The 26,182-nt window shown below is 45.8% G+C and overlaps 1 protein-coding gene across 1 annotated transcript; it reads left to right on the top strand.

The window, feature by feature from the left end:
• Positions 1 to 93: 93 nt before the first annotated feature.
• On the top strand, positions 94 to 23,589 carry LOC147617802 (phenylacetaldehyde reductase-like). The gene is made up of 6 exons (XM_086776061.1): positions 94 to 335; positions 443 to 612; positions 22,139 to 22,327; positions 22,456 to 22,618; positions 22,761 to 22,950; positions 23,057 to 23,589. The coding sequence occupies exons 1-6, from the start codon at positions 227 to 229 to the stop codon at positions 23,208 to 23,210; spliced, it is 975 nt and encodes a 324-aa protein (XP_086632187.1). The 5' UTR covers positions 94 to 226; the 3' UTR covers positions 23,211 to 23,589.
• Positions 23,590 to 26,182: the final 2,593 nt, after the last annotated feature.

The raw sequence follows: 26,182 nt of genomic DNA, 5'->3' as shown, positions 1-26,182 counted from the left end.
TCCCAACTTGGTATTTTTCAAATTCCTAAGGTAATAAGGGCCTACCTCTCCTCGAACTTTAAAATTGCTTCCAGATTTTCCAAATTCTTACCATGTGACACCTTCATCAAACTACTCTTCGTTTTGTCCATGCTTAACAAAGTTAATGGGATCGCAAATAATTATTTATAGCATTATATCATAGCTTCGATAGGACTGGGTTAAGCTTGGGGCTGATCAACAGAGGATGGGGAAGGTGGTGTGCGTGACTGGTGCCTCTGGTTTCATCGCTTCATGGCTCGTCAAGCTCCTGCTCGAGCGTGGCTACACAGTACGCGCCTCTGTTCGAGACCCAGGTCTGTCTTCAAGTTCGTAGCCTTCTAGTTAGAGCAGGCTATCTGCGTTGTTGTGATATATGAGGCATTTGACATGCCAAGAGGGCAATTTTCTCATCTGTTTGCAGAGAACCTTGTGAAGACTGCCCACTTGATGAGTTTACCAAAAGCTAGCGAAAGTCTCAAACTCTTCAAAGCTGATCTACTGGATGATGGCTCCTTTGATTCTGCCATAGATGGTTGTGACGGAGTTTTCCACACTGCATCACCTTTCTTCTTCAATTCAACCAATCCAGAGGTGTTTTCTCTTATCTTTTGCCCACACTTGTTGATATGGAATTTACCCTTGTGAACCTTGTGAGCTTGTCGTTACATCTAGTGGAGATTGTTATTCCTTCTTGGATCATAAAATATTTCAATCCAGTATAGGTTTCGAAGCCGATGCTTATGTTCAACACCTCGAAAGCTCGAGGAGTTTATCTGTACATATATGATAAGAATGCCTCACATTACCTTGAATATTTCTGAAAATACTTTATCACTTAGTTTAGTAACTTGCTGCTTTTACTTCTTTGCAAGGGCTACATTTGTAAGAAGATCATAAAAAAGGTTCTCTGTGTTAAATAATAGTCGTTATGTTCTTGAGACTTAAGGATTTGGATTGTTAAGGATTTTAGAAAAGAGGATCTGTAGACAATGTGAGGATCTTGGAGCTTGCATTCTTTTTAGTTTTAGGGCTGTGTGTGTTTGAAAGAATGTGCTTTTCACGTCTATGCATATGTGCATGCCACATTTTATATGTTTATAAATAGTTTTGTTTTGTTTGCTTCAGCACACACACTCTCTCTCTCTCTCTCTCTCTCTCTCTCATTTTTCTCTGTTTGCTTTTATTGTTCACTTTTGTTTGTACTCCTTAGTAAGCATTGTGTCCACCCAAGAGTCTGGACTCAGCGAGGAACTTATGGTGCTGATGAGAACATGTCGTATTCCAGGCTTACGAAGAGACTCTCTCTCTTTCTCTTTCTCTTTCTCTTTCTCTACCCTTCCAACACAGTTTTGATGCACTTGTTCTGAGGCTCATCCGCATGGACTTTTCCCGCCTACACACTCACACTACATGGATTTTTCATAGATACATGTCACATTCCATAGAGATTGTGATTAGGTGGATCCAAGTCTCATCACACTGCCTGCAAGTAGAGACAAGGCGAGCCAAGGGCATTGTGGAGGACAAGATGTGTAGACTAAGGCTATGACCTCTTGAGTTGTGTACCCCTCCTCCACAGCTATGAGTTTTGCGCCATGCGAAGCACATCTGTGGTCTCATAGCACCCCACATCATCATGCAGGGGTGACATGGTAATGATGACCCAATTGTCTCAATAAACGGTCCATTTGTTTGCCTTTCCTGTTTCCATGATCTGGACCATCTGGAGTTTTCATTGCTCCGCTTGCAATGGCGTGAGAGAATCACTCAAGTAGAACCTTGGTGGTTTGTAGGGTTGCCTGAGCTCTCCGTGATTCTTGATCCTTAAAATTGAGGAGGGGCTGTTTCGGTGATCCCCACATTCAAAGCCCTTGATTGCATGTGTTCATTCTCTTCCAAGGTTTCCGTCAGATGGCAAATGGGCAGTGCGCCTTAATTTCTTTGCCACTTCCACCCATTGGGAGGTGGCATCGATGTCCTTGGTCACGTCCACCCATTTGGAAATGGTCTCGACATCCTTCTTGGTGTCCACAAGTCGTTCCACATTTCATCCTTGGCATCGTGTATTGCTTTGCGGAGGTTGGAGTTCTTCTCCTGAAGGGCATCCAACTCAAGCTTCCACGCCTCCCTATGAGAGGCTTCTTCTTGTTCCACTTCTTGGACCAGCTTTCAGCTAATTCCATGGCATTTATGGCCAGTGCATTGGCATGAAAGGCCTTGATTCCTTCAGTCTCAGCCATGTGCTTGTCCTTGAGTTCCTCTTTGTCCTTCTCATATAAAGCCTTGAGACTTGCACGAAGTGCTTGTCCTCCAAGGCTGTGATTTCCTCTTTCTCCTTCTCATGTAAAGCCTTGAGACTTGCACATTTCCTTGTCGTGATGCTCCTCCTGTAGTGAAAGAATTTCTTTCATGCTGGCAAAGGCATTCCGGATGCCGGTCACCACCTTGGGCATCTCCTTATTGGCAATGTGTGTATCTAGGCCTTGACGGTGTCCATCAGTTTCCTGAGGTTTCCACTCCATTTGTATAGGACCTGGTCATTTCGTTATTCATACTGCTGCTGTTGTTGGATGGTGAAGTCGCCATCACAGGAGAGAGAGAGAGAGAGAGAGAGAGAGAGAGAGAGAGAGAGAGTGTTAATGTCTACAAAAGACCCCAAGGGTCTACGAGACCAAAAGTGATACAATGGTACTCTGGATATACCAAGCCATGGAATACTGAAAGAAAAAGTAAAGAGAAAACATCTATGACATATGTACAGCAGATGATCCTCTCTCCCTTAGCGTTTTCTCACTAACGCAATATTGCTTCCGCGTTGTCAACTTTGACATGGTATCAGAGCCAAGGCACGTCAACGCCTAGGGGACCGGAGCGCGAGGAGAAGGCAGATCTCGGCTGCGTTTTCGAGCTGGCAGGAGAGCGATTGATTTGCTGCGTTTTCATCGTCGCGAGAAGCACCCTTGGACCAGCGTTTTTGCTATAAGAGGGGGGCTGATCGGATCTAGCAACGTTTTCATCGCGGAAAACCCCTTCAAATGTGCGTTTTTCAGCCTGTAATCGACGGAGGAGTGCTGCTGATTTTCAGTTTGGACGAGATTTGGGCTGCGTTTTTTGGAGAGGTGGATCGGATTGACGAAGGAGATGGGTCTCCCGTGTTGGAGCAAGGACGACAAACTGAATGGCGACAATTATGCGCATTGGAACTTGATCATGAGGCTATGGTTTAGCAGAAAAGGCTTATGGGACATTGTTGATGGCTCGGAGGAACGTCCCCAAAGGGATAGCAATCGGTTCACACGTCTTCAGGAGGAGGAGTTTCTCAAATCTCTTGTGGATTGGGATGCTCACAATGCGAAGGCAATGTCGGCGATTGCAGAATCTCTCACCAAAGGAAATTTCCCCTACCGTACAGACTTTGAAGACTGCCAAGGAAATGTGGTCAAAGCTTGCAGGAATGTTTGATCGAGACTCAACAATGCGAGCAGTAACCCTTCTCGGCCAGTTGTTTTCCATCAAGTTTGAAGCCGGGACCTCTATGCCTTCATTTCTAATGAAGGCAAAGGTTATCCATGATCAGTTATCGGCTATGAATAATGTGTTAACTAGTACCCAGTTAGCTGCCTTGGTTCTTACGAAGTTGCCTGAGGAGTACGAGATGGTCTCGAGGGCATTATGCTTACAAGTCACGAAGGAAAAGCTGGAATTTGATGATCTCAGCTCTTTTCTCATTGAGGAGGAAGCAGTGCTCATTTCCCAAGGCAAGATTCGAGTTCCGAAGGATGTAGAATCGGCACATGCTGCATCGGAATCCAATAAGAAGTCTAGGAGCTGTTGTTATAAGTGCGGAAAGCGAGGGCATTTGGCTCGGGATTGCAAATCCAAAGCTAAAGCTCAAGGCTCGACGAATGACAAAGGCAAAGGCAAAGCTGACGAGGATGACAGGGACAGCGATACTACCAAGGATGATACGGCTTCTGCCGGTGTGGCGAGGACTACACTGGCACATGCTCCAGCATTCTAGCTTGGTGAATGTGCTTCAGCCAGAGAGAGGCATGTGAGTGGCAGAGAGGGGCAGTCTGTGCTCCCGTTTTGACGACTTGGACCCGTGTGTCGGAGTTCAATTTCTGGGTGTTTGGATCCGTGTGTCGGAATTCAAAGCACTAGGCATCTGGCAAGGAACCAACATGGCGTATAAAACACTATGGATGTGCTGCAGTCATTCATTGTTGTTTTCGGGATTATGGACAGGGTGTGTACCAAAGTTCATTATCTTGTGGAGTTTTTTGGACGTGATGTGTTCACAATTCATGAATGGGGATTCTTGGGACGTAGTGTGGTCTACAGTTCAATGTTCCTTGGGGCAGTTGGTGCTCAGGATGGCATTTTTGGTGGTGACAAGCTGGTGGTTGCAAATCCGAGGTGTACCTAGTGGTTGGCCACTGTTGGGGTGTCCATGGTAGCTTCTTCATCGACTTGGTATTCCTACTTATGTCCACTATGAGCTGCAGAGAGGGTGTTAAAATTGTTTTTGCATGCATCTCAAGTGAGGTCGGCCAAGTCCATTTGTGGATATATAAGCACCCTAGCTCCATTGTAAAAACATATCTAATTCATTGCTATTGTGTTGGTTCGAATACTCTCTCTCTCTCTCTCTCTCTCTCTCTCTCGCTCTCGCTCTAGCGTTTGTGCACCCTCTCTCTCTCTTTCTCTGCCAGCGTTTTCTCTCATCCTCTCTCCCTTAGCGTTTTCTCACTAACGCAATACTGTTTCCGCGTTGTCAACTTTGACATGGTATCAGAGCCAAGGCACGTCAACGCCTAGGGGACCGGAGCGCGAGGAGAAGGCAGATCTCGGCTGCGTTTTCCAGCCGGCAGGAGAGCGATTGATTTGCTGCGTTTTCATTGCGAGAAACACCCTTGGACCAGCAATTTTGCTATAAGAGGGGGGCTGATCGGATCCAGCAACGTTTTCATCGCGGAGAACCCCTTCAAATGTGCGTTTTTCAGCCTGTAATCGACGGAGGAGTGCTGCTGATTTTCAGCGTGAAGTTGGACGAGATTTGGGCTGCGTTTTTTGGAGAGGTGGATCGGAGCCACTGCTGGGGTGTCCATGGTAGCTTCTTCATCGACTTGGTATTCCTACTTATGTCCACTATGAGCTGCAGAGAGGGTGTTAAAATTGTTTTTGCATGCATCTCAAGTGAGGTCGGCCAAGTCCATTTGTGGATATATAAGCACCCTAGCTCCATTGTAAAAACATATCTAATTCATTGCTATTGTGTTGGTTCGAATACTCTTTCTCTCTCTCTCTCTACCTCTCTCTGGCGTTTGTGCACCCTCTCTCTGTCTTTCTCTGCCAGCGTTTTCTCTCATCCTCTCTCCCTTAGCGTTTTCTCACTAATGTAATACTGCTTCCGCGTTGTCAACTTTGACAGTATGGGTTGTGGGCTTTGATGTCCAAGCAGAGGCACTATCATGAGTGGTGGAGTTTGATGTGGATGCCTGTACTGTGAAGAGATTTGTGATGGATCTCTGAGAGGGGTCCGGTCAAGGTTGGTGTCACACATGGGCATCCTAATCATGCGGGTAGAGTTGCTAATTATGTTTGAGGGATTTGGGGCTTGTGTGGACAGCCAAAAGCTTTTCGATCACATGGTATGGCTGGCCGGGTCAGTGGTTATCATGTGTTTGTCCAGTGTGTACTGGAGCCGGCCTTGTGGTAGGATTGCTTGGGCCTAAGACTTGCGAGACAGGGATTAGGGTACTGTTGGCTGGGCCAGTGAGGTATCCCTTGTTTCTGGTGATGGCTGGTTCGGCGAGTGCATTACCACTATTGGCCAGTGGCTGTCGTTAGCATGGGCTGGACATGTCACAAATGGCCTTTGTGTGTCTTCAGATGTGATTGGGCATACACTGGATGTGGGTCTTTCAGATGTATGGGACTCTAGGTATTTGTACTTGATATGTGAATGGGAAATCTCCAAGTTGGACATGCATTTGCATCATTCATGGTTGTTTGTGAGTTAGACAAACCTCTAGTTTTGTGACCTATCTTCTTGTGCTAGATGTGCTGTCATGCCACCGAGGAAGCAGCTTGTGGGGTTTTGAACCCAGGACCTCTTGGTCCTAGACAAACATCTCCTCATTGACTAGGAGTCCTTTAACCTGACCCCACTAATTCCACATGCACATTAGTTTTTGAGGCAGGGGCCTGATTTTGGAGGGGGTGGAGATTATTTCCGACTAAGAAACAGGGCAGACAGATTCAGGCCTAGCTAGACAAACAACCCTGATGCTAATATGACCAGTTGTAAACAGGTTCCTCATGCTGTCCTTGACTTTTACACAATTCCAGAGACAAGGAAAACAAGGTGTTTTGCCGTTACAAGGCTGAACCAGCATTAGGGTTTGCATTGGAAACCCTAATTAGGCTTTAGGAGCCATTTTAGGTTCAATTGGAGGCCCCGTAAAGGAACTTTTTTTTGAAAGACCTTTGGAAAGCCCCCGGGTACTCTTTGGGGTGATGTGCCATACCTAAAACTTTGGAGTTCTCCTTGAGTGTTGTAACCTAGGCGATGGATTGTCTCTTGTTCATTTGATGTCATTTCAACAAGAGGCTAGGGCTCTTCTCTATCTCATTGTGTAGCATTAGAGAGGGGTTTTCTCTGCATTTGATGTCATTTGGGCGGATGCGATGTCGCTGGGACAAAGGGTTTTGACTGGCTACCTTGCATTGCTTCTTGGATGTGCAAGGCAATTTTTGTTTTATTTTGTATTTGTATTCATTTTGCAATTGGAGATTTGGTGCTGGGAAGCCCATACTCATTCATCACTCTATTGGAATATAACATTTCTTAGGGGGTGTGCCCATTCGTGCCCTAATCTCAGACTCATCCGAAGGGCTTCAGAGACAGTTGGATGCCTTACATGACTTTTGCACTCAGTGGGACCTCTTTGTTAACCTTGGTAAAACCAAGGTAATGGTCTTCAATACCTCTCGCCCCTTCACATCCAGATTGAGCTTCACATATAGAGGGGATCTTGTGGAGATTGTCTCATCCTATGTCTACCTTGGTGTCACTTTCAGTGGCCCACGCTTTACCATGGTTCCCGCAGAACATGCCAGAGTGACGCAGGGATATGCAACCTTGAGCTTACTTGAGCGGCAGTGCTTCCAGGCACATTTCCAGGAGCCCAGGCCCTCGTCACACCAGCCTTGATGTATGGAGCAGCCTTATGGGGGCCAGATTTATCCGATGAGGATTGGCAGCGAGTTGAGATGCCCCAGGTCATGATGTTCTCCAGTATGATCTGCAGCAAACCATCAGTCCCACACCAGATTATCCAGGTAGAGTTTGCTGCAGCCCCGATGGTAGTGGATGCACTCTTCCAGACAGCCACATACCTCCATCGCATCAGTCACATGGATCCCCACAGGTACCCGAGGCTTGTCGTGGAGTCCTCCAGACAGCTAGCACTTGAGGGGCACTCTAGAGTATGGTACTTGTCACTTGCATTTGACATTGGATTGTGAGTGTTTGGTGGATGATGCGACTGGCCACTCCAATTACTGATGGAGGAGTCTCCGAAGGGCTCTCTTACTATCCAGTTCGAAATGGAGCACCTCCAAGCAATAGAGGCCAAGGGTGCATTGCTCAAAGCTCAAATTTGGGAACAAGAAGAAGGACACAAGAAACTCCACGACAATTCGGATGTTCAAAGAGCTCTTAAAGGTAAGCAAATTGTGAATTCTTTGCAAATTGATGTTGATGCTCAAACATTCATTGAGTTTGCCTCCAAGAAGGATGCCCCTCCAAGAGAGGTTGCATTGACTTACCTCTTGAAAAAGGGGGACATCATTAGAGGCCAAGATGGCAATGTGGTTTTCCAGAATCCTCTTGTAAAGGAGGGACATCATAAGAGGCCAATATGGCAATTTGGTTTTCTAGAATCCTCCTGAAACCGGCCTCTGTTAGAAACCAAAGTGCGGTAGACTAGCAGTCACCTATCCAATTGTAGTCCAGACAATTAACAAATGAACAAGAGCTAGAATGCTCCAAAACAAAAAGGAAAACGACACCTGTTGGCCCGAAAGCTTGGCGCCCCTTTTGGTATCCTTTTGGAAAAGTTTAACTGAGTACAACAAAGCCAGTCAAGGAAAATAAACCCGCATATCCAATCTGGCAGCCCTCAAGACCTCTTAGCATAGAGGATACACATACAGATCTGTGTCCCACAAGAGCAACACACCGCTGTCTTCTCTAATCAACCAAGACAATGCAACAGGGAAGCCTTGAGCACGCATCTGGCTGTTCCATGATCATGGCTTCAAACTCAGCCAAAGAACAAATCCACTATCCAACTGTGTTTCCACCCTTCAAACTGCCACACCCCTCCTCTCACAAAGGGCTAGAAGAAACAACTCTAAAGCAGTCATAAGCCAGTGGAAAGAGAGAGAAAGATATTCAGTAGATTCACTGCTGTCCCTCAGTCCAATCCTCTTCAAAAACACCACAGCCCTGAGAGTGTAGAGTAAGTATGCTGTCCTGAAAGTGCAGCCACCCGCCTTTGCCCTCCAGAGCTCACACAAGGGGAAGAGAAGAAGAGAGAGAGAGAGAAAAAGAAGTGTTCAGTGTATACCAACTGCCCTGCACAGTTCTGCACCAGTCGGCCTGACCGTACCAGTCTGTACATGCAGCCGCCTGCGTCAGCAAATCTGCAGCAGCTGCCTGTACCTGTCCGTACCTGCAGCCGCTTGTACCTGTCTGAACCAGTCGTCCTGCAGCCGCCTCCTGTGTGATGTGCCGCCTGTGTCACAGCTGGCCTGAACTGCCTGTACCTGCCTGTACCTGTTCGTACCAATCTGTACCTGCAGCACACGTACTGTACGGCTTCCCTTTAGGCGACCTGTACCAGTCTCTCTCCACGCAGCCAGCCAACCTGTTCTCTTCCACGCAGCCAGCTGACTACCCCTTTCCAAAAAGCAAGAGAGAGAGAGATGGAGAGGGAGGCGTGTACTCTAAAAGTGGAGTAGCCCCCCTCCATAATTATCCTAATGGCCATCCCTTAAAGTTTTTAAAACTAAGGGCCACCCAAGGTTTATAAAGCTTATAAAATTTAATACCTTGGTCCCCCTTCACACTTGGGGTTGTCCACACATGCTATCTTTTTGTCTGGACACCCAAGTATGAATCTTTAAAAAATTTATCTTGCTCACCGACCACCATGCCCACACTTGTGCTGTTCCACTTTCACAGGGTAATGACATACCCCCCACTTTCACAGGGTCATGACATACCCCCCTCCTGAAATATGGCAAGCGTCCTCGATTGCAATCTGGTGATACAGCAAGATATCCAAAGATTCCAAGATCAGCGTCCCAATCTCTCTAAGCCATGCATATGTAGCAACATTCACTGCAAACCAATGGTGTAGTAATAGTCCAAGTTGTATACCACTGTGAACCATACACAACCACAACATCCAATGTGACTAGTACACATATATCATAGAAGTCCCATAAATAGATGTACTATCAGCCATTAGTACCTTCGGGTGAGACAAAAGCTGCACCAAGCGACCTCTAGATGTCATCTAAGCCTGTGTGTATCAAGGGAGTGGGGTGCTACCCCCCTCTTGAGCATCAGGCAATGCTCCAGACCCATGCTCTGCTGAACCTGAATGAGCCTAAACAAGAGTCGGCTCCAACTCAAAGGCATTGAGATAAAGCTGCAAAACCTGAGGTGAATCTGTTAAGTCACCTTCCTCCATCCACTTCACATCCATCGGTGAATAGTTCTTGAACTTCACAAGATAGCGACGGGAAACTTTACCTCGTACCTTTCTTTCCTTATGTGCCAGTATCTGCTCTGGAATAAGAACCTCATCAAGTTCCTCAACTTCCGGCTGAGCCTCATCTGATACATCCTCAGGCACATCCCCATGGAAAGGTCTAAGTAGACTCACATGAAATGCATTGTGAATCCTCTAGTGATCTGGTAGCTTCAAGCGATAGGCCACCTCACCAATCTTTTCTAATACCTGAAAAGGTCCATAATAGTGCATGCTCAACTTAGGGAATAAGCGCTCTTTACCCTTCATCTTTTTGAGCCTAGCTTTCTTAAATCGCAAAAGAACCCAATCACCCAATGCAAACTCTAATGCACGTCTGTGACGGTCTGTTGCTTTCTTTTGCTTTTGCTGAGTTTTCTGGAGTGTCAACTTAACTCTCCGATAAGCTTCATCCATGTTCTCCACATACTGGTCAGCCTCAAAGATCTTATCCTTTGTGTGCAAAATAGGTGGTACCTTCTTCCCTCCTTCTACAATCTCAAAAGGCGCCTTGCCCGTCGAGGTATGGACGGTGTTGTTATAAGCAAACTCCACCAAAGAAAGATACTTTTTCCATTGTTGCTTGTGCTCTGACACATAACACTTAAGAAGATCTAACACTGTAGCATTTGCCTCTTCCGATTGACCATCAGTTTGTGGATGAAATGATGATGAAAACTTGAGAGTTGTACCGATGTTGTCAAACAACCCTTTCCAAAATAAACTCGTCATCCGTGGATCACGGTCACTAATGATAGACGAAGGCAAGCCATGATACTTGAAGATGTTCGCCATGAACAACTTCACCATATGATCAACTTTGATCGTCTTATGCACGGGAATGAAATGAGCCTGCTTACTGAACTTGCATATGATAGTCCATGCCATCATTCCCCGTTTGTGTCCTCGGAAGATCAAATATAAAATCCATGGCAATGCTCTTCCATGGTCTATCTGGAATAGGTAAAGGCTGAAGTAACCCTAGTGTCTTTTGACGGTCAAACTTCACCTTCTGACATACGATGCATTGCCTAACAAAAGCATCAACATCTCTTCTCAAGGTCGGCCAATAAAAGAAAGTCTCAACTGCCTTTACTGTGGCGTCAATACCTCTATGACTTGCATACGGTGTAGCATGACTTTCAATCATAACCTTGAGTCGTAAAACTGCCTGGTAACACACAGTCTACCATGCATCAACAAAAAGCCATCCCTGAGAGTATAATGATCATGCCGCTGACCCTCAGACATCTAATCATAGAGCCTTCCAAAATCCTCATCCTGGGCATACTGCTCTTTCCATCGATCCTCGGAATAGAGAATCGATTCGTGATGGTGTTCTTGTTTAGCGCCCTGTAATCTATACACGTCCAAGAACCATCTTTCTTTTGCACTAAGAGCACAGGACCGGGATAATGCGGCAAAGAATAGAAAACCCCCCGCGGGGGGGGGGGGGGGGGGGGGTGGGGGCGGGCGCGAAAGGAGAGGCGGGGGGAGAGAGAGGGCTGGCGGAGGGGGGAGGACGGGGCGCAGACGAGGGGAGGGGGGGCGCGATGGCGGCTGAAGGGGGGCGGGCGCTTCAGCGCGCAAGAGGGCGAGAAGGCGAGAAGAAGGGGGGGGCGCGATGGCGAGATGAGGGGGGCACAGAAGCGATGGCAGGCGGGGGGAGGAAAGGGGTGCGAGGGAGGGAAGGCGAGGGGCGAGCAGGCAGCGCGAGTGCGAGCAGGGGTGAAGGCGAGAGCTTCAGCGAGCGATTTTTCCCAACTCTAAGAGAACACCTGTTTAAACTGTATCCAAGTATATGGTGCTATGCCCTGTAAAAAAAGAGTGGACCACCACTGCAATGCATTGCCCTTGAGAAAAGTCGCAGCTTTTCTCACCTTAGAGGATTCCGTGTAGTTTCCACCCTGCTGTAAAAAGGTAAGTGCCTTTAGCTTGTCTTTGGTCCCGTTGAACGTGTCAAATTTCACTGCAGCTCCCCCTTCTTTATAATCTTTCGCCTTACCCATAGGCGTTAGATTATCGTAAGGAAGTGGCTTCACAAGATTGCTACCCCCAGCATTCATGCCCATCATAGGGTCAACATTGCCAGTTCCCACATCTGGCATACCATACATTCCTCCTGTGTTTCCAAACATACCATTATGCATACCGGGCTGCATGCCCCCATACATGTTTCCTTGCATTCCGGGCTGAAAATTAGCTCCAAAATTCCATGGCATACCCATGCCTCCCTGAGGGTAACCCCCAGTCATAGATTGGAATACAGAGCCACCACCAAAATAGCCTGGATGCAGAGACTGCTGTGGAATAGGTGGCTGTTCGAAAAAGGAACTCTGTGAGTTTGCACCATAAGTGTTTTGCATGTTCAGAAACTGTCCAAAAGAAGGATCCTGTGGAAAGGCACCACTATTGCCCTGAGGTGGGTTCCTAGAACGCACTGTCTTCTTCTTCTTCCCAGGCTCAGAACGGGATCTCATAGATTCAGCAAACTTCTCACTTTGAGTGAGCTGCATAAACACATCCATTACCCTTGCCAAATGATTTTTAAACTGAGCATCATCTTTCTCTTTACTAGGCGTGTCTTCTGGCTGTGTTACATAGTCCCGGCAACGGAACCTTGTAAACCGGCCATCAGATAGCAAAGGGCGGTGAAACAAATACTCGCACATAAAACACTTCAACACCATTGAGGACCTAGAAAAGGAAAACAAACAGGGGGAGCTAGAGTGCTCCTGCAAATAGTACACGGACACCGATTGGCCCCAAATCGCAGTGGCGCCCCTTGCGGTATTTCTTTAATTGATTATAAGAGCTTTGATTACAATATAAAGCTGGTAATTCAGCCGTCCCAGTAGAACTCCTGAAGCCTGCAAAGAACCTGCATCTGGCTTCCTGTCCACACGGCATCCACAAATAAATCCAGCCATTGTTCACATCGAAAGACTCTCTCACATTGAGTTTGCATACAGAAGCTTTCTCCCATGATCAAGGCTGCCACAACCATCCATAGCCTCTCACACTATGAAGAGCATCACACCCTGACACATCCAGTGCTCCTGCATCACAACACAGACTCCCAAACTGTCTCTCAAAAGAGTATCACAGCACATCATACCATACAGTCGACACACTTGTACAAACCCTCTCTACCTTCCAAGGGTACTATCCATCTCTGTCATGGATTCCCTGTCCCCTGTCTTGTCAGTAGCAAGGTTGTACCAAACATGTGTCTACTCCTGTACCTTCTGCCTGCATGTCACCTATCTCCTGGAGAAACCCAAAAACATGTCTCTTCGAGAAAACCTACGACCTGTTTCCACATGAAACCCTTAGGCCTGTTTCCCTTTGAAACTTCTGTCATGTTTCCATACATCTAGTTGCCTGTTCCCTCATGAAACATCTGGCAACATAGAGATGCCCATAGCTGTAGGTCCCTTTGTTCCTTTCTAGCACGAAGAAAACAATCTGCTCCATGAGCACGCAGCCATGCGAGCTTGCATCTCTCCCATGCCAAGAAACATATTCAAGTGACCTGTACTTGCAGCCAAAAGCCCAAGCACATAGCTGAATTTGCAACCAAACAAAAACAGCCCATAAACTGTCCCAAAACAGTCCCGAACCCAAAGCAAAGAGAAACTGAAAGTTCCATCAGATGAACGCCATCGACATGATGTCTATGTTCATGGAAAACCAGCCTCTGTCCACCTTTGTGTCAAGAGAAACCAACCCTTGTCTACTCTTCATGTCCAGAGGGAGAGAGAGAAAGGAGAAAGAGAGAGAAAGCGGTACTGCCTGTGACTTTGTCCTGTAGCGCAGCCCGCCAGCAGTACCTTCCTGCTGTCCGTACAGGCCTGGAACTACCACCTGGACCAGCCGCCAGCCAAACTGCAGCAGCCGTACAGATCTGCCACGTGGACTGTACCTGCACAAGCGCCGCCTCCAATCTGCAGCAACCTGACCTGCGCCGCCTGTACCTGCATCGCCTGAATCTGCACAACCAGATCTGCCACGTGGACTGTACCTGCACAGCAGACGTACACTGCCACGTGGACTGTACCTGCACAGTCCCTTCCATGCGCAGCCAACATGCATCTTCAGGCGACCAGCCCTCCTCAGCGAAAAAGCACACACTTCCTCCAGAGAGATAGGCGCCTCCTCCTTTTTCTGCCCAACAGCCCCTCTTTTACCAAAAAGCTCACACGTGGCCCCAAAAATAGCTTATGGGCCACGTTTCTTTAATGAAAGGCTTAATAAATGATTTTAAAGGTTTTTAAACCTTCAAAGCTAAAATCTCTTTGCCCCCTTTCACACATGGGGTTATCCACACATGGGCTTCCATCTTCACTCCCACCTGATGCCATTCACACTGTCCACCATGTCCCCGTGCACATCTGCATCTTGTCCAGAGAAAAACACAGGGTCGTGACATACATCCTCATATTGTGCATCTTCTGCAGCCTGTTCTCCTGCAAGAATATCCTCAGATTCATTTCTCTCAGGAGAGGTCTCTTGCTCTTCATCTTCATCATAAAAATATTCATCTTCTGTGTTTGACATGCTGCTGAATTTTTCAGCAATGGCTTTCCTCGAGACAACCACGAGCTCACCCCCTTAAAAAAGTTGATGATGGGTCCCGACAACGGAACCTTGAAACCGGCCTCTGTTAGAAACCAAAGTGTGGTAGACTAGCAGTCACCTATCCAATTGTAGTCCAGACAATTAACAAATGAACAAGAGCTAGAATGCTCCAGAACAAAAAGGAAAACGACACCTGTTGGTCCCAAAGCTTGGCGCCCCTTTCGGTATTTCTTTATTCAATTTCAATTAAAAGTTTAACTGAGTACAACAAAGCCGGTCAAGGAAAATAAACCTGCATGTCCAATCTGGCAGCCCTCAAGACCTCTTAGCATAGAGGATACACATACAGATCTGTGTCCCACAAAAGCAACACATTGCTGTCTCCTTTAATCAACCAAGACAATGCAATAGGGAAGCCTTGAGTACGCATCTTGTTCCATGATCATGGCTTCAAACTCAGCCAAAGAAGTTTCCACCCTTCAAACTGCCACACCCCTCCTCTCACAAAGGGCTAGAAGAAACAACTCTAAAGCAGTCATAAGCCAGTGGAAAGAGAGAGAAAGATATTCAGTAGATTCACTGCTGTCCCTCCGTCCAATCCTCTTCAAAAACACCACAGCCCTGAGAGTGTAGAGTAAGTATGCTGTCCTGAAAGTGCAGCCACCCGCCTTTGCCCTCCAGAGCTCACACAAGGGGAAGAGAAGAAGAGAGAGAAAAAGAAGTGTTCAGTGTATAGCAACTGCCCTGCACAGTTCTGCACCAGTCGGCCTGACCGTACCAGTCTGTACCTGCAGCCGCCTGCGTCAGCAAATCTGCAGCAGCCGCATGTACCTGTCCGTACCAATCTGTACCTACAACCGCCTGCGTGAGCAAATCTGCAGCAGCCGCCTGTACCTGTCCATACCAGTCGTCCTGCAGCCGCCTGTGTGATGCGCCACCTGTACCAGCTGGCCTGAACTGCCTGTACCCGCCTGTACCTGTCCATACCAATCTGTACCTGCAGCACACGTACTGTACGGCTTCCCTTCAGGCGACCTGTACCAGTCTCTCTCCACGCAGCCAGCCAACCTGTTCTCTTCCACGCAGCCAGCCGACTACCCCTTTCCAAAAAGCAAGAGAGAGAGAGATGGAGAGGGAGGCGTGTACACTAAAAGTGGAGTAGCCCCCCCTCCATAATTATCCTAATGGCCCTCCCTTAAAGTTTTTAAAACTAAGGGCCACCCAAGGTTTATAAACCTTATAAAATTTAATACCTTGGTCCCCCTTCACACTTGGGGTTGTCCACACATGCTACCTTTTTGTCCGGACACCCAAGTATGAATCTTTAAAAAATTTATCTTGCTCACCGACCACCATGCCCACACTTGTGTTGTTCCACTTTCATAGGGTCATGACACCTCCCCATTTGAATGAGGGTGGAGAGGCTGCCTGGATAGCTTTGATGCATGGTCAAACAGAGGACATGGTGGCCTCGATCCACTCCCCATTGCCTAGGGGAAGAAGGGCACTTGATGCATTGCCGACCAGCCATGGGGTTGATGACGTATTGCATGATGAGAGTCAACATGACTCGTTGCTTTTGAAGCTTGCAAAAATGGGCAAATATAAGGTGCAACCAACCCATGGAAGAGGCCTTATGCATTGGTAAAACACAGTTTTTGGCAAGTGGATAAAAGCCTCTACTTGTTGATGCCATGGGCAAAGGCAATGCATGCACATGAAAGTGGCAACGTATCTATGCAGCACGACGAGGATAAGGGCAAGCAGCCCGTACATGTTATGCATACATGACATCATGACAAGGATGCAATGGGTATGAATGCTGGTCCCTTGGAGGGAAATGTTGCTATGCATTCTCATGCTGAGAAGGGCAAGAAGAGGGAGCTCCATGAGAGTTCTTACGATCAGTCCGAAGAGGGAACTCATACTCCTTAGAGGGCTAAAGAGTTCAAAGCGGGGGAGAAGCAAGTGAGGTTTGATGACTGCCATGGGGAATTTCATGTGGACAAGGCTCTTGCCTTCATCTCTCAGTTTGAGGTTGCTTTTCTCGAGGGAGACTACATGCAGAAGTCCAAGTTGAGAAGACTAGGCCATCACTTAAAGGAGACAGTGAGCACTTGGTGGCTTTTCGAGAATCTTCGGGGCATAGCATTGAAGACTTGGGTGAGCTTCAAGGATGTCTTTTTGTTAGGATCTTTAAGACACTTGGAGAAGAGATTAGTGTGATCCTTGTACCACTCACCCATGTTTATATGTATTACAAAGCTTGCTTTTCAAAAAGATAACTTTAAAAACAAAGTACAAGTGCTTTTGAGTTTTTGAGCGTAAAGGCTCTTACAAAAATATAGCAAGCTATAAATATAAAGTCTTTGGCCTATCAAAAGTATAAAATAGTAATTGGTATATACAAAGGTTTGGGACCTTAGCTTTACAAAAATATTAATACCAAAATATAAAACCATAAAAGGTGTTCACATATCTTCCAAAATATCTCATAGTGGTCCAACACATGCACACTTGTGATTAACACATAATCTGCCACTCAATCATCACCTACATCCAAAATAATATTAGTCAGTGCACACAGGTGTTTAAACACATTAATCCTAACTATATCATACTAGCGCACATAGCTGATTAAACACATTAATCCGGGTATGGTAGATATTATACCAATGCGCACAACTGATTAAATACATTAATCTTGGTAGATGATATAAATAAAAGGCGCATCCAAAATAAAATATCTCGAAATAAAATAATGGCATTTCCATAGAGGTTATGACTAATATTCATCCTAAAAGGTTGGTAGTGTATACGTGTGAGTCTGTGTGTGAACTACCTCTTAGGAGGGTGGATAAGCATGCATTAAATAAGAGCCAAATGGTTTGGTGTGAGAAAGGTCTATATAACAAGGGCTTGTACTTCAATTTATATATCTATCCAATCAGGACAATGAGTCATGTAATCTCTCTCTTTCATGACTTGAGCTTGTCACATCTCTCTCACTTTCTTTTTTTGCCTGTCATCTCCACCATGGTGGTCTTCCACCTGCAATAACCTAGCCTTACGTGCTTCAATTGGTATTAGAGGCGCTCTTGTTTGCTTCACACAACCGTTCGTCGAGGCTTTGCCTGCACGGCTATCTCGGCTAGGCTCAGCATTTCCGCCTTTGTGCTACCATCTCAACTAAGTTTTCGCCACCAGCCCGACAGACCCCATGATAGGGTGCTGGCGGAGCGGAGCTGAGTGCCGCCATGGCCACCACCTACGCTAGCTTAGGCAGATCGGGGGAGGGGGGGTGTGGGGGGGCAAGAAACTTGGCTGAGCTGCCCGCTTTCTAGGCGGACTTGGCCATTGCAAACTCCTACCGGACCAACCATCTTTTTGGCTCCCAACTCCGCGTTTTTTCCTGCGTGCCATTTTTTTCCCCCGCTTGCGTCTCTTGCATGCATTGGGCTGTCTGCTCGCAGCCATCCTTCTCGTCTCAACCTCTCACTTGCGCCGTTTCCTCGTATCCATCCTCTCAACCTCTCACTTGCGCCGTTTCCTCGCATCCATCCTTTCGCCTCTTCTTCACGTCTACTTAGCACGTATAGCACCTGAGCCTATGGGCCTTGCTGTGGTTGGAGTTCATTATTGCTGTTGGTGCTACTCTCAAATGGCCTGACTACATCATTGGTATGAACTACCTCTGCCACTGTACTTGTTGCGAAGTTGCCGTGTCATTAGTAATTGCAACTCGGTGGTAAATTTTGGGGATTTCTTGAACCGTGGTATCTATGTCGAAACTAATGGCAGCATGGCAACTGCAAAGCACCAAAAAGAAGGTCCTTTTCTAAAAATTAGAGAACTTAGCTCAATCTTGCATCAACATAAATTTGGGGATCTTATTGAAAATCTACTCAATATCATGGCCCTATTAGTACCAGTAGTAGACAGGTTCTTTGGCATTGGGTTCCCTACCTAGCAGACCAAAATGTAGCTTTTATTGACGGGTGGAGTCGTCCATGCCGGATGTGCAAGGGCGGACAGCTCATAAGCCACATGAGATGCAAGTATGCAAGGCATGGAGATAGCTTAAGGATCAACTTCATCTCCACCCATATGGCCATAGCTTTGGGACTTGTATGAAGGACATGAGTGTGGATATTGATGCATGCTCATCTTTTGTGGATGGCAATGTAAAGGTCATTCCTATTATTGGAAAGTTGTGCATACACATACAAGGATAGGCAGAACATGAGGATTTCTTAATTGCACCCTTGCATGGATGTGATGTGCTTTTGGGGATGCCTTGGCATGCACGCATTAATCCTTGTAAGGATTATCAAAGCAAGAAGATAAGAGTTTACACACAAAATAAAGAAACATGTATTGGATGCTGGCATAGCCGAGGAGAGCATACCCCTTGTATCTCACATTCAAATCAATAAAGATATAAGAAAAGGTGTTTCCTCGTATGTGATCTTTGTTCATGATGTTTTAGAGCATGATCATGTTAATGTAGACTCTCTTGATGCAAATAGACTAAACTTTTTGCGTGAGTACAATGATTGCTCTACGGAATTTTTGCCTTCGAGCATGGCACCGGCGGCGGCAAGACCAGAGGACCATACCATAGAGCTGATCCTTGGAAGCTCTTCTCCCAACCGACCAGCTTATAGCGTGAGTCCTAGTCAGCAAGAGGAGATCATGACTCTAGTGAGTGAGCTATTGGAAAAAGCTCTTGTATGCATAGTCACAGGAAACGGCCGTTTCGGTCCCTAGAAACACGTTTCTCCATTTTAGGACCCCATCCGTTTCCATGGCCGTTTCTCATTTCCCAAGTGATATTGTCACAGGAAACGCCCTACCCGTTTGCATTCCTCGAACGTTTCTATTCCCATTTCTCGTTTCTGGTGACTATGCTTGTATGCTCTCCTATTGTTCTCCCGTCTTCTTGACCCAAAAGAAGGATGACTCTTGTATGCTCTTCACCATATTGTTCTCCCGTCGTGTCGACCCAAAAGAAGGAGAGTTCTTTTAGGATGCATGTGGACTACAATGCCCTGAACAAGATCACCACCAAGACCCGAGTGATCAATAGATGGGGTTGGGACTAAAACTGACGAAATGCGAAGGTGAGAGACCTAAAGGGCTAGCCCCCCACCTTCCTTCTTATAAGCCATGATAGCCTCAACCTCAGTGGTTCAAGTGTTAGTGTCCCAAGAAATGATACGAATAGAGGTCCTGTCCATCATGGAAATGCGGAGAATCCGCTACCAAACCTACTGAGTCTTCGGGTAATCCCAAAGACAATGTCGCTGAGACTCCTGAGGGTGGCCATACCTCGGGCAAGTTGTTGGTCTACCGCCAATGGCCAACCACGTGCCATCCACCAAATTCCTGTGTGCCAGCAACTAGAAAAAGAGGGTGATCTTTCGAGGTCGAAAGCTGTCCTAGATCCTCTTCCAAAAATTGGAGAGGACGCGGTGAGAGGCCTTGAGACTGCCAGTGTCCTGTTGTTGCCGAGGTGCCCTCGACCTCGGACATCTGGATCTTGTGGCCTAGCCGTGCAATGTGTGCGAAGAATAGGGTACCCAGAGTCTCCTCCCTGTCTGCAGGATCACGCCAAGTCCACCCCTCTAGGTCCCATTGGAGGCTCGTGAGGGGCCAGCTCTCCCAGATCCATAAGCGCCAAAGTCTCTACCTGGCCACCTTGGCCGGAGGGGGATCAATGTGCCACTCATGTGCATGAAATCCCTTCACCCTCACCTTTTGCAAGGTGCATCCACGGAAGTCATCCAAGGGGGGGTCTGATCTCTCTAATTTGCCATGGGGTCCAATTGAAAAAGTGAGCAAGGTGCAACTCTCATCCGTGCCATGGACTGCCAAGAGAATATCATGCCTAGTAAACACTCCCAGTTAGTGCGGGGGGCCCACGGGGGGGGGGGGGGGGGGGGGGGGGGGGGGGGGGGGGGGGGGGTCAGGGATAGGGGTCAGCCACTCCTGAGGAATAGCAGAGTCAATGTCGAAGTTGAGTCTGTCTCTGCAACCCCACCCCCCCTCGGATCCCTGCTAGGCCTCTCTCTGAGCTTGTGGGGGAAGCCGTGTGAATGGAAGCCAATCTTCAAGGGATCTAGCAGGTCTTGTGCTCAATGCTCCCCAGGATACATGAGGCCGGGCCCCTAGCATGTGGCCACTATGTAATCGGATCAAGGATTCCAGTCCAGGGCTAGTCGAAGACGCTCCTCAAAGGCTACTGGAACTGACGTTGGAGGGCCGGCCTAAGGTGATCCCAAGCTCGTAGTAGGCTGGCGGGCCCCCATCTCCGTGAAGATCCATTTGGTGCTTTGCAGCCAAGGCTCCCCCAGGCTCGGAGTACGGGCTGAAATCCTGGCCAAGAGGATGTCTTTCCAAGGCTCACCGCCTGGGAGAAGTCCTCTAACAATCAACTTGCCTAGGAGGGCATGTCTCTGAAATGGCGGGGTTGATTGTGCCTAGGCCCCCTCTGTGGCGTGGTTGGATGATCATTCTCCAGGCCACCTTGGCCCAGGCAAGCCTCCCATCGCTGTTGGCCCACAAAAAATTGGATGTACCTAACCAATGTAGACTCAGGAGAAGGCCCAGCAAGAAGTAATATACCACATGGTGGGGCAAGGACTTGGTTCGCCACCACCACTCGGCCGGTTAAGGAAAGCCTCTTAGAACTCCAGTACAAAAGCTTCTTCCGAATGCTAAGAAGAAGAGGGTCTAGTTGCTGCTATGGGGAGATATCGATGCCCACCTGGCATCCAAGATAATGGAGTGCCTCTCGGGATCCAAGATAATGGACTGGAGTGCCTCTCGGGATCCACTAGAAAGCCTCAACTGGATGCCAAGTTGGGGTAGGTGGAGAGCCTACCCAAAAACCACATGACTTGTGCCAGTTGATCTGCGCTCCTGATGCGCGACAGAAGATCTCTATCACCTTTGCAAATCTCTGAAGATTACCCACATCTCTGGATAAGTATGTTGCTGTGTCATCTGCAAACTCGAAGTCCAGCAGCTCCTCTTGAGTATGGATGGGGAGACGCAATCCTTGGAGCCCAGTCTCTTGAGTACAGATGGAGAGACGCTATCCCTGGAGCCCAGTCTCCTGAGCTGATAAAATTGCTCATGGCCTTGGCGACAAATAAAAGAGGTAGGGTGCCAGTGGGCAGCCTTGCCGGCGAATGGGTCCATTCCGTATTCAGGGATATTTGGATCATTAAGATTTCACCATTGCACCATTCAACACTAAGGGTCATGATGTAATTCTTGGTGAACCTTGGCAAATATACCTGCATCCTATCACGAGCCGAAAGACAAATGTGATTACTTCCACACACACAAGGGAAATGAACATGCTATCTTACAATGTTCTGATTGTTTGTTGCTTGATTGGCTCTTTTGCATCCGGATTTTTGAAAAGACTCATTTGTTGTTCTTTGAAGGATTCATCTAACCATAAATATTTTGGAAAGAGCTTGATACCTCCTACAACAACCACCAACAAACCAACCACCCCCCCCGCCACCTCCCTTTTCCCCCCGTGTTTGGATTCCCTGCATCTTGGGTAGGGACCCAGCTAACCACACAAGCGAGAGCCTGCTGACAAGATCATACTTGTTTACACCGTGTCACTCAGCCTACAATGTTGTCAGGTTTGACTAAACTTTTTTTTTTTTTTTTTGGGGTCACAGAAAGATCTAATTGATCCAGCAGTGAAGGGGACTATCAATGTTCTCAGTGCTTGTGCGAAAGCTAAGTCTGTGAGAAGGGTAGTTTTAACATCGTCGATAGCTGCAGTGGTATACACTCCTGCCAGAAAGCCAGAAGATGTTGTAGATGAGAGCTTTTATAGTGACCCGGACTTTTGCCGGCAAGGCAATGTAAGTTGCTGCTTCTGTTTCCATGTCATTTACTAACTGCTTCCTTTGGGAGGGTTGTGGTGGCAAGGCGGTGGTGCATCATGCATGCTTGGCTTGTGGCTGTCTTATTTTGTTATGATTCATTTCAGCTCTGGTACCAACTATCCAAAACAATAGCAGAAAGTGAAGCTTGGAATTTTTCCAAGGAACATGGGTTGGATTTAGTGACGATAAATCCGGTGATGGTTGTGGGACCACTTCTGCAGCCAACCATGAACACAAGCTCGGAGATTGTGTTGAAATTTCTGAATGGTTAGTTAATAAACACCAAAGTAAATTTTAGTGCTTCCTATGTGAGTGGTGTGAATGCGCATGTGCATGCCGATAGTCTTATGTATTAAGTTCAAGGGGTGATTTTGCAGTAACCATGTGGTTGTCCTATGCTGTGCCTTAGGTGGTGCTTCTACGTATCCAAATACTGTGCTGGGTTGGGTGCATGTGAAAGATGTAGCAGAAGCTCATATTTTGACTTACGAAGTGCCGGCGGCAGTGGGACGCTATATTTGTGCAGAGCGTGTAGCGCATTATCAAGAAATAGTGGAGATCCTTCGGAAGCTTTATCCCAACCAGCCGATACCGATAAAGTAAGCTTCTGTGGCCATTTCCTGATTATGCTCTAGCAAAACAAGATCATTAAATGTGACTCCTCATCAATAGTCTTATCTGAATTTGGTTGCTTTGAGTTGTCAGGTGTTCAGATGAGTCTTCCCCTCGCGCTCCGGTATACAAGATGTCCACTGAAAAGCTGAGTTGTCTGGGATTTAAATATACGCCAATTGAAGATGCTCTAAAAGAGTGTGTAGAGAGCTTGATCGAACAGAATCTGGTCAAGGGGAAGGCCTAACTTCTTTTTATCATCAAATTATTGCTACATATAATGCCTTGTTGTTTTTTTAGGAGGTTCTCACATTCAAAAAATAAAGTAAGCAGGGGGCCTGAATGCTTTGGAAAGGTTCTATGATAAGTTAGCTAGAGGCATGAACTTTTGTCGCTGTAATGCCAATTTTAGCCAATGGTGGCTAAAGAGGTGAAACTTTGCCAGTGCATGTTGTACAATGACAAGATTCCTGGGTCCCAGGTAACCTTTGTAATAACTGTGGACTTCGAAGGTATAGAGGAATCTCTCTCCTTTGACAACATGGCGAGCTCCCATTACAGAGGGAAGATGTTATGGCTGCTTTGTGTTCCATTATGGAGGAGAATGGTATCACTATATGACCACACATTGTGACCATGTAGTAGCTTCACATGGCTACTTTTGCTTATGTAGCTAGTTTCGCACAGTTTTTCCTGTTCCATGGTTCGGTATTCATCATGGATACATTGTACCACCTTTTTGGTCTCATAGACCCTCGGGGTGTTTTGAAGACGTTAATTTCTCTCTCTCTCTCTCTCTCATGCCAGTGCGTATGGTAGAGATTCTTCTAATGTATCATCTTGTTCTCATTGACCCATGTGGTCTTTTGTAAGATGTTATTTCAACTCTCTGAGGTAGCTATGCGAAAATTTGAGAGGCAAGAGAAAACTGTTTTCAGAGATCACATAATTGAGATGAGGGAAAAGCCACTAACACCTGAAATCACTGATGGTGTGGGGTCTACTGCAGATAAACTAAATATGGCAATCTGGAATTCAAATGGCATTTTGTGGTCTTATCTTGGAAGCCAACATAAATACACTATCATCATATCCCTTCGAGTTATTAAGGAACTCTTAAGATTATTTCATTTATGAAAACAACCAACTCTTAAGTCATCATAAACATATGCTTCTATTTGTAAAATATATATGTGAAGATCACATTTTATGCATTATGTTTAGTCTTTTTTTAAAAAAAAATTACCAAAACTCACATAATCTATGTGACTTGTAAAAATTCACCTATCTACACGTTTCAAGGAAAACATTTTTCAAATAGAATGCAAGATCAATCATAACTCTCCACCCACAATTCTAAGAGTCCTATTGGACTCAACCTTATTATCATCAACATAGGAATTATACAAATTTTTTATGTTGGTGTCTACAAATATTATATATATATATATATATAATTTAAGTTAAAGCATAAAATATATACCACTATATGCTCTATCTTTAGTGTATAGATAATGTCTCTTGTTCTAGAACCAAGAGATAAAAGATGCTTTATGACCATACCAAATCACCATAATATGGCTCCCTAGATTAAAATTAATAAAAAATTCAAGGTAACCACTCCAAGACAAATCCAACACAATCACCCTCATAACTAAACTCAACCTAATAAAATTTGAAAATATTAAAAAAGTTTCTTGACACGAAGTCCAAGCTTTGGATACACAAGCAAATTAGATTTTAGCTAGGCATGGGAGAATGCCCCCAATTACAAAAGCCATTGATGACAAGTGGCCCCATGAGGTTATTTGTTTCCATGAACATGAAGCATTCATGGTTTTGCATGTGATTGAGATGCCAGTGTGTGACCTTGAGACACAGTGGAAAGACAACCATATCCATGAAGGACTTACATGACTCACAATAATGTTCAAGATTGAGAGGAATAGGGGCATGAAGCACCTTGGATCTCATAAAATCTGAGGCAATAAGAATGTTGGCATGGAGGGAAGCTTCATAGTTGAAGTGGATTGCCAATCCTTAGGACAATAGAATTGGTTGGTTGGGGCCTTGCATTAAAAGTTTAAGTAAACCTTATGGAGGCTAACTAGGCCTCAAATGAGTAGTTGTCCATGGCATTAACAAAATACTCAAGATAGCCTCTAGAGATAAGCAAATCATGGTTTTCTACGACATAAGGCTTTTCTTTAACTAGTGGGGCATCTTTACCTCACTTGATTAGCATGGTTGTAGGCATATTTTATGCTTGGAGGGAGATGCAAAGCCTAGTTGATTGAATAACCACTTTGTGTGAGGATCTTTGATTTTGTGCATGGACCCGGAGGCTCCATAGACCACAATTTACATGCCCATTTGATTGGGGCAAGATGGAGGATTCTTCAGTGGACATCTTCACGAAGTTCGTGCATGCTATGCACGGACGGAAGGCAAGTAGCCCTTGTGAGTGCACAGACATTGGAATTGTGATTTATAGCTAAAAAGACAAGTGGACTTAGCAAGAACAAGACTCAATGAAGAAAACAAAATGTCATGACCTTTATGACATTTGGAGAATTCTATTTCTCAACACAAAAATTAGAGTAAACCATAGACTTGGAATAAATTAAAAGCATTAACCTTCATTGAAAAAAAAGAGAGCTTGAAAATAAGAAAGAGATCTCTGTTTGACACAAGATTGGATTGAATCTTTCGTGGATTAGTATGGTTCATCGTACCACTCATCCATATTTATATATATTAAAATCTTTCTTTTTAAAAAGACAACTCCAAAAATAAAAGCATAATGAGTTTTGAGTTTTTGAGAGTAAAAGCTCTTCTAAAAATATAGCAAGCTAAAATATTAAGTCTTGGGCCTACCAAAAGTATAGGTACTGATTGGTATGTACAAAGGTTTAAGACCTTAGCCTTCCAAAAATAATAATGCCAAAATATATAAGCATAATAGGTGTTGACATGTATTCCAAAATATTGTATTGTGGTCCAGCAAATGTTTCACCCGTCGATTAACAAATAATTCACCACTCAATCATCACCTACATTCAAAATAATATTAGCTAGTGTGTAAAGCCGATTAACCACATTCATCTTGACTAAATCATACCAGCACACACAACTGATTAAACACATTAATAAAAAAAATGTTATAAATATAAGGCACATCCAAAATAAAATATTTCTAAAATATCCTTGATAAAATAA

The sequence above is a fragment of the Cibotium barometz genome, chromosome 36, assembly GCF_041138505.1.
Source record: "Cibotium barometz isolate CiBa-2024 chromosome 36, ASM4113850v1, whole genome shotgun sequence".
Taxonomy (NCBI): Eukaryota; Viridiplantae; Streptophyta; class Polypodiopsida; order Cyatheales; family Cibotiaceae; genus Cibotium; species Cibotium barometz.
This window is presented reverse-complemented; position numbering and strand designations above follow the sequence as displayed.

What these genes read in the sequence shown, in the direction of transcription:
- LOC147617802 (XM_086776061.1), top strand. Translation starts at nt 227, where the DNA reads ATGGGGAAGGTGGTGTGCGTGACTGGTGCCTCTGGTTTCATCGCTTCA. An exon ending in CGCCTCTGTTCGAGACCCAG is followed by an intron (nt 336 to 442) that starts GTCTGTCTTCAA and finishes ATCTGTTTGCAG; the next exon opens with AGAACCTTGTGAAGACTGCC. An exon ending in AACCAGCCGATACCGATAAA is followed by an intron (nt 22,951 to 23,056) that starts GTAAGCTTCTGT and finishes TTGAGTTGTCAG; the next exon opens with GTGTTCAGATGAGTCTTCCC.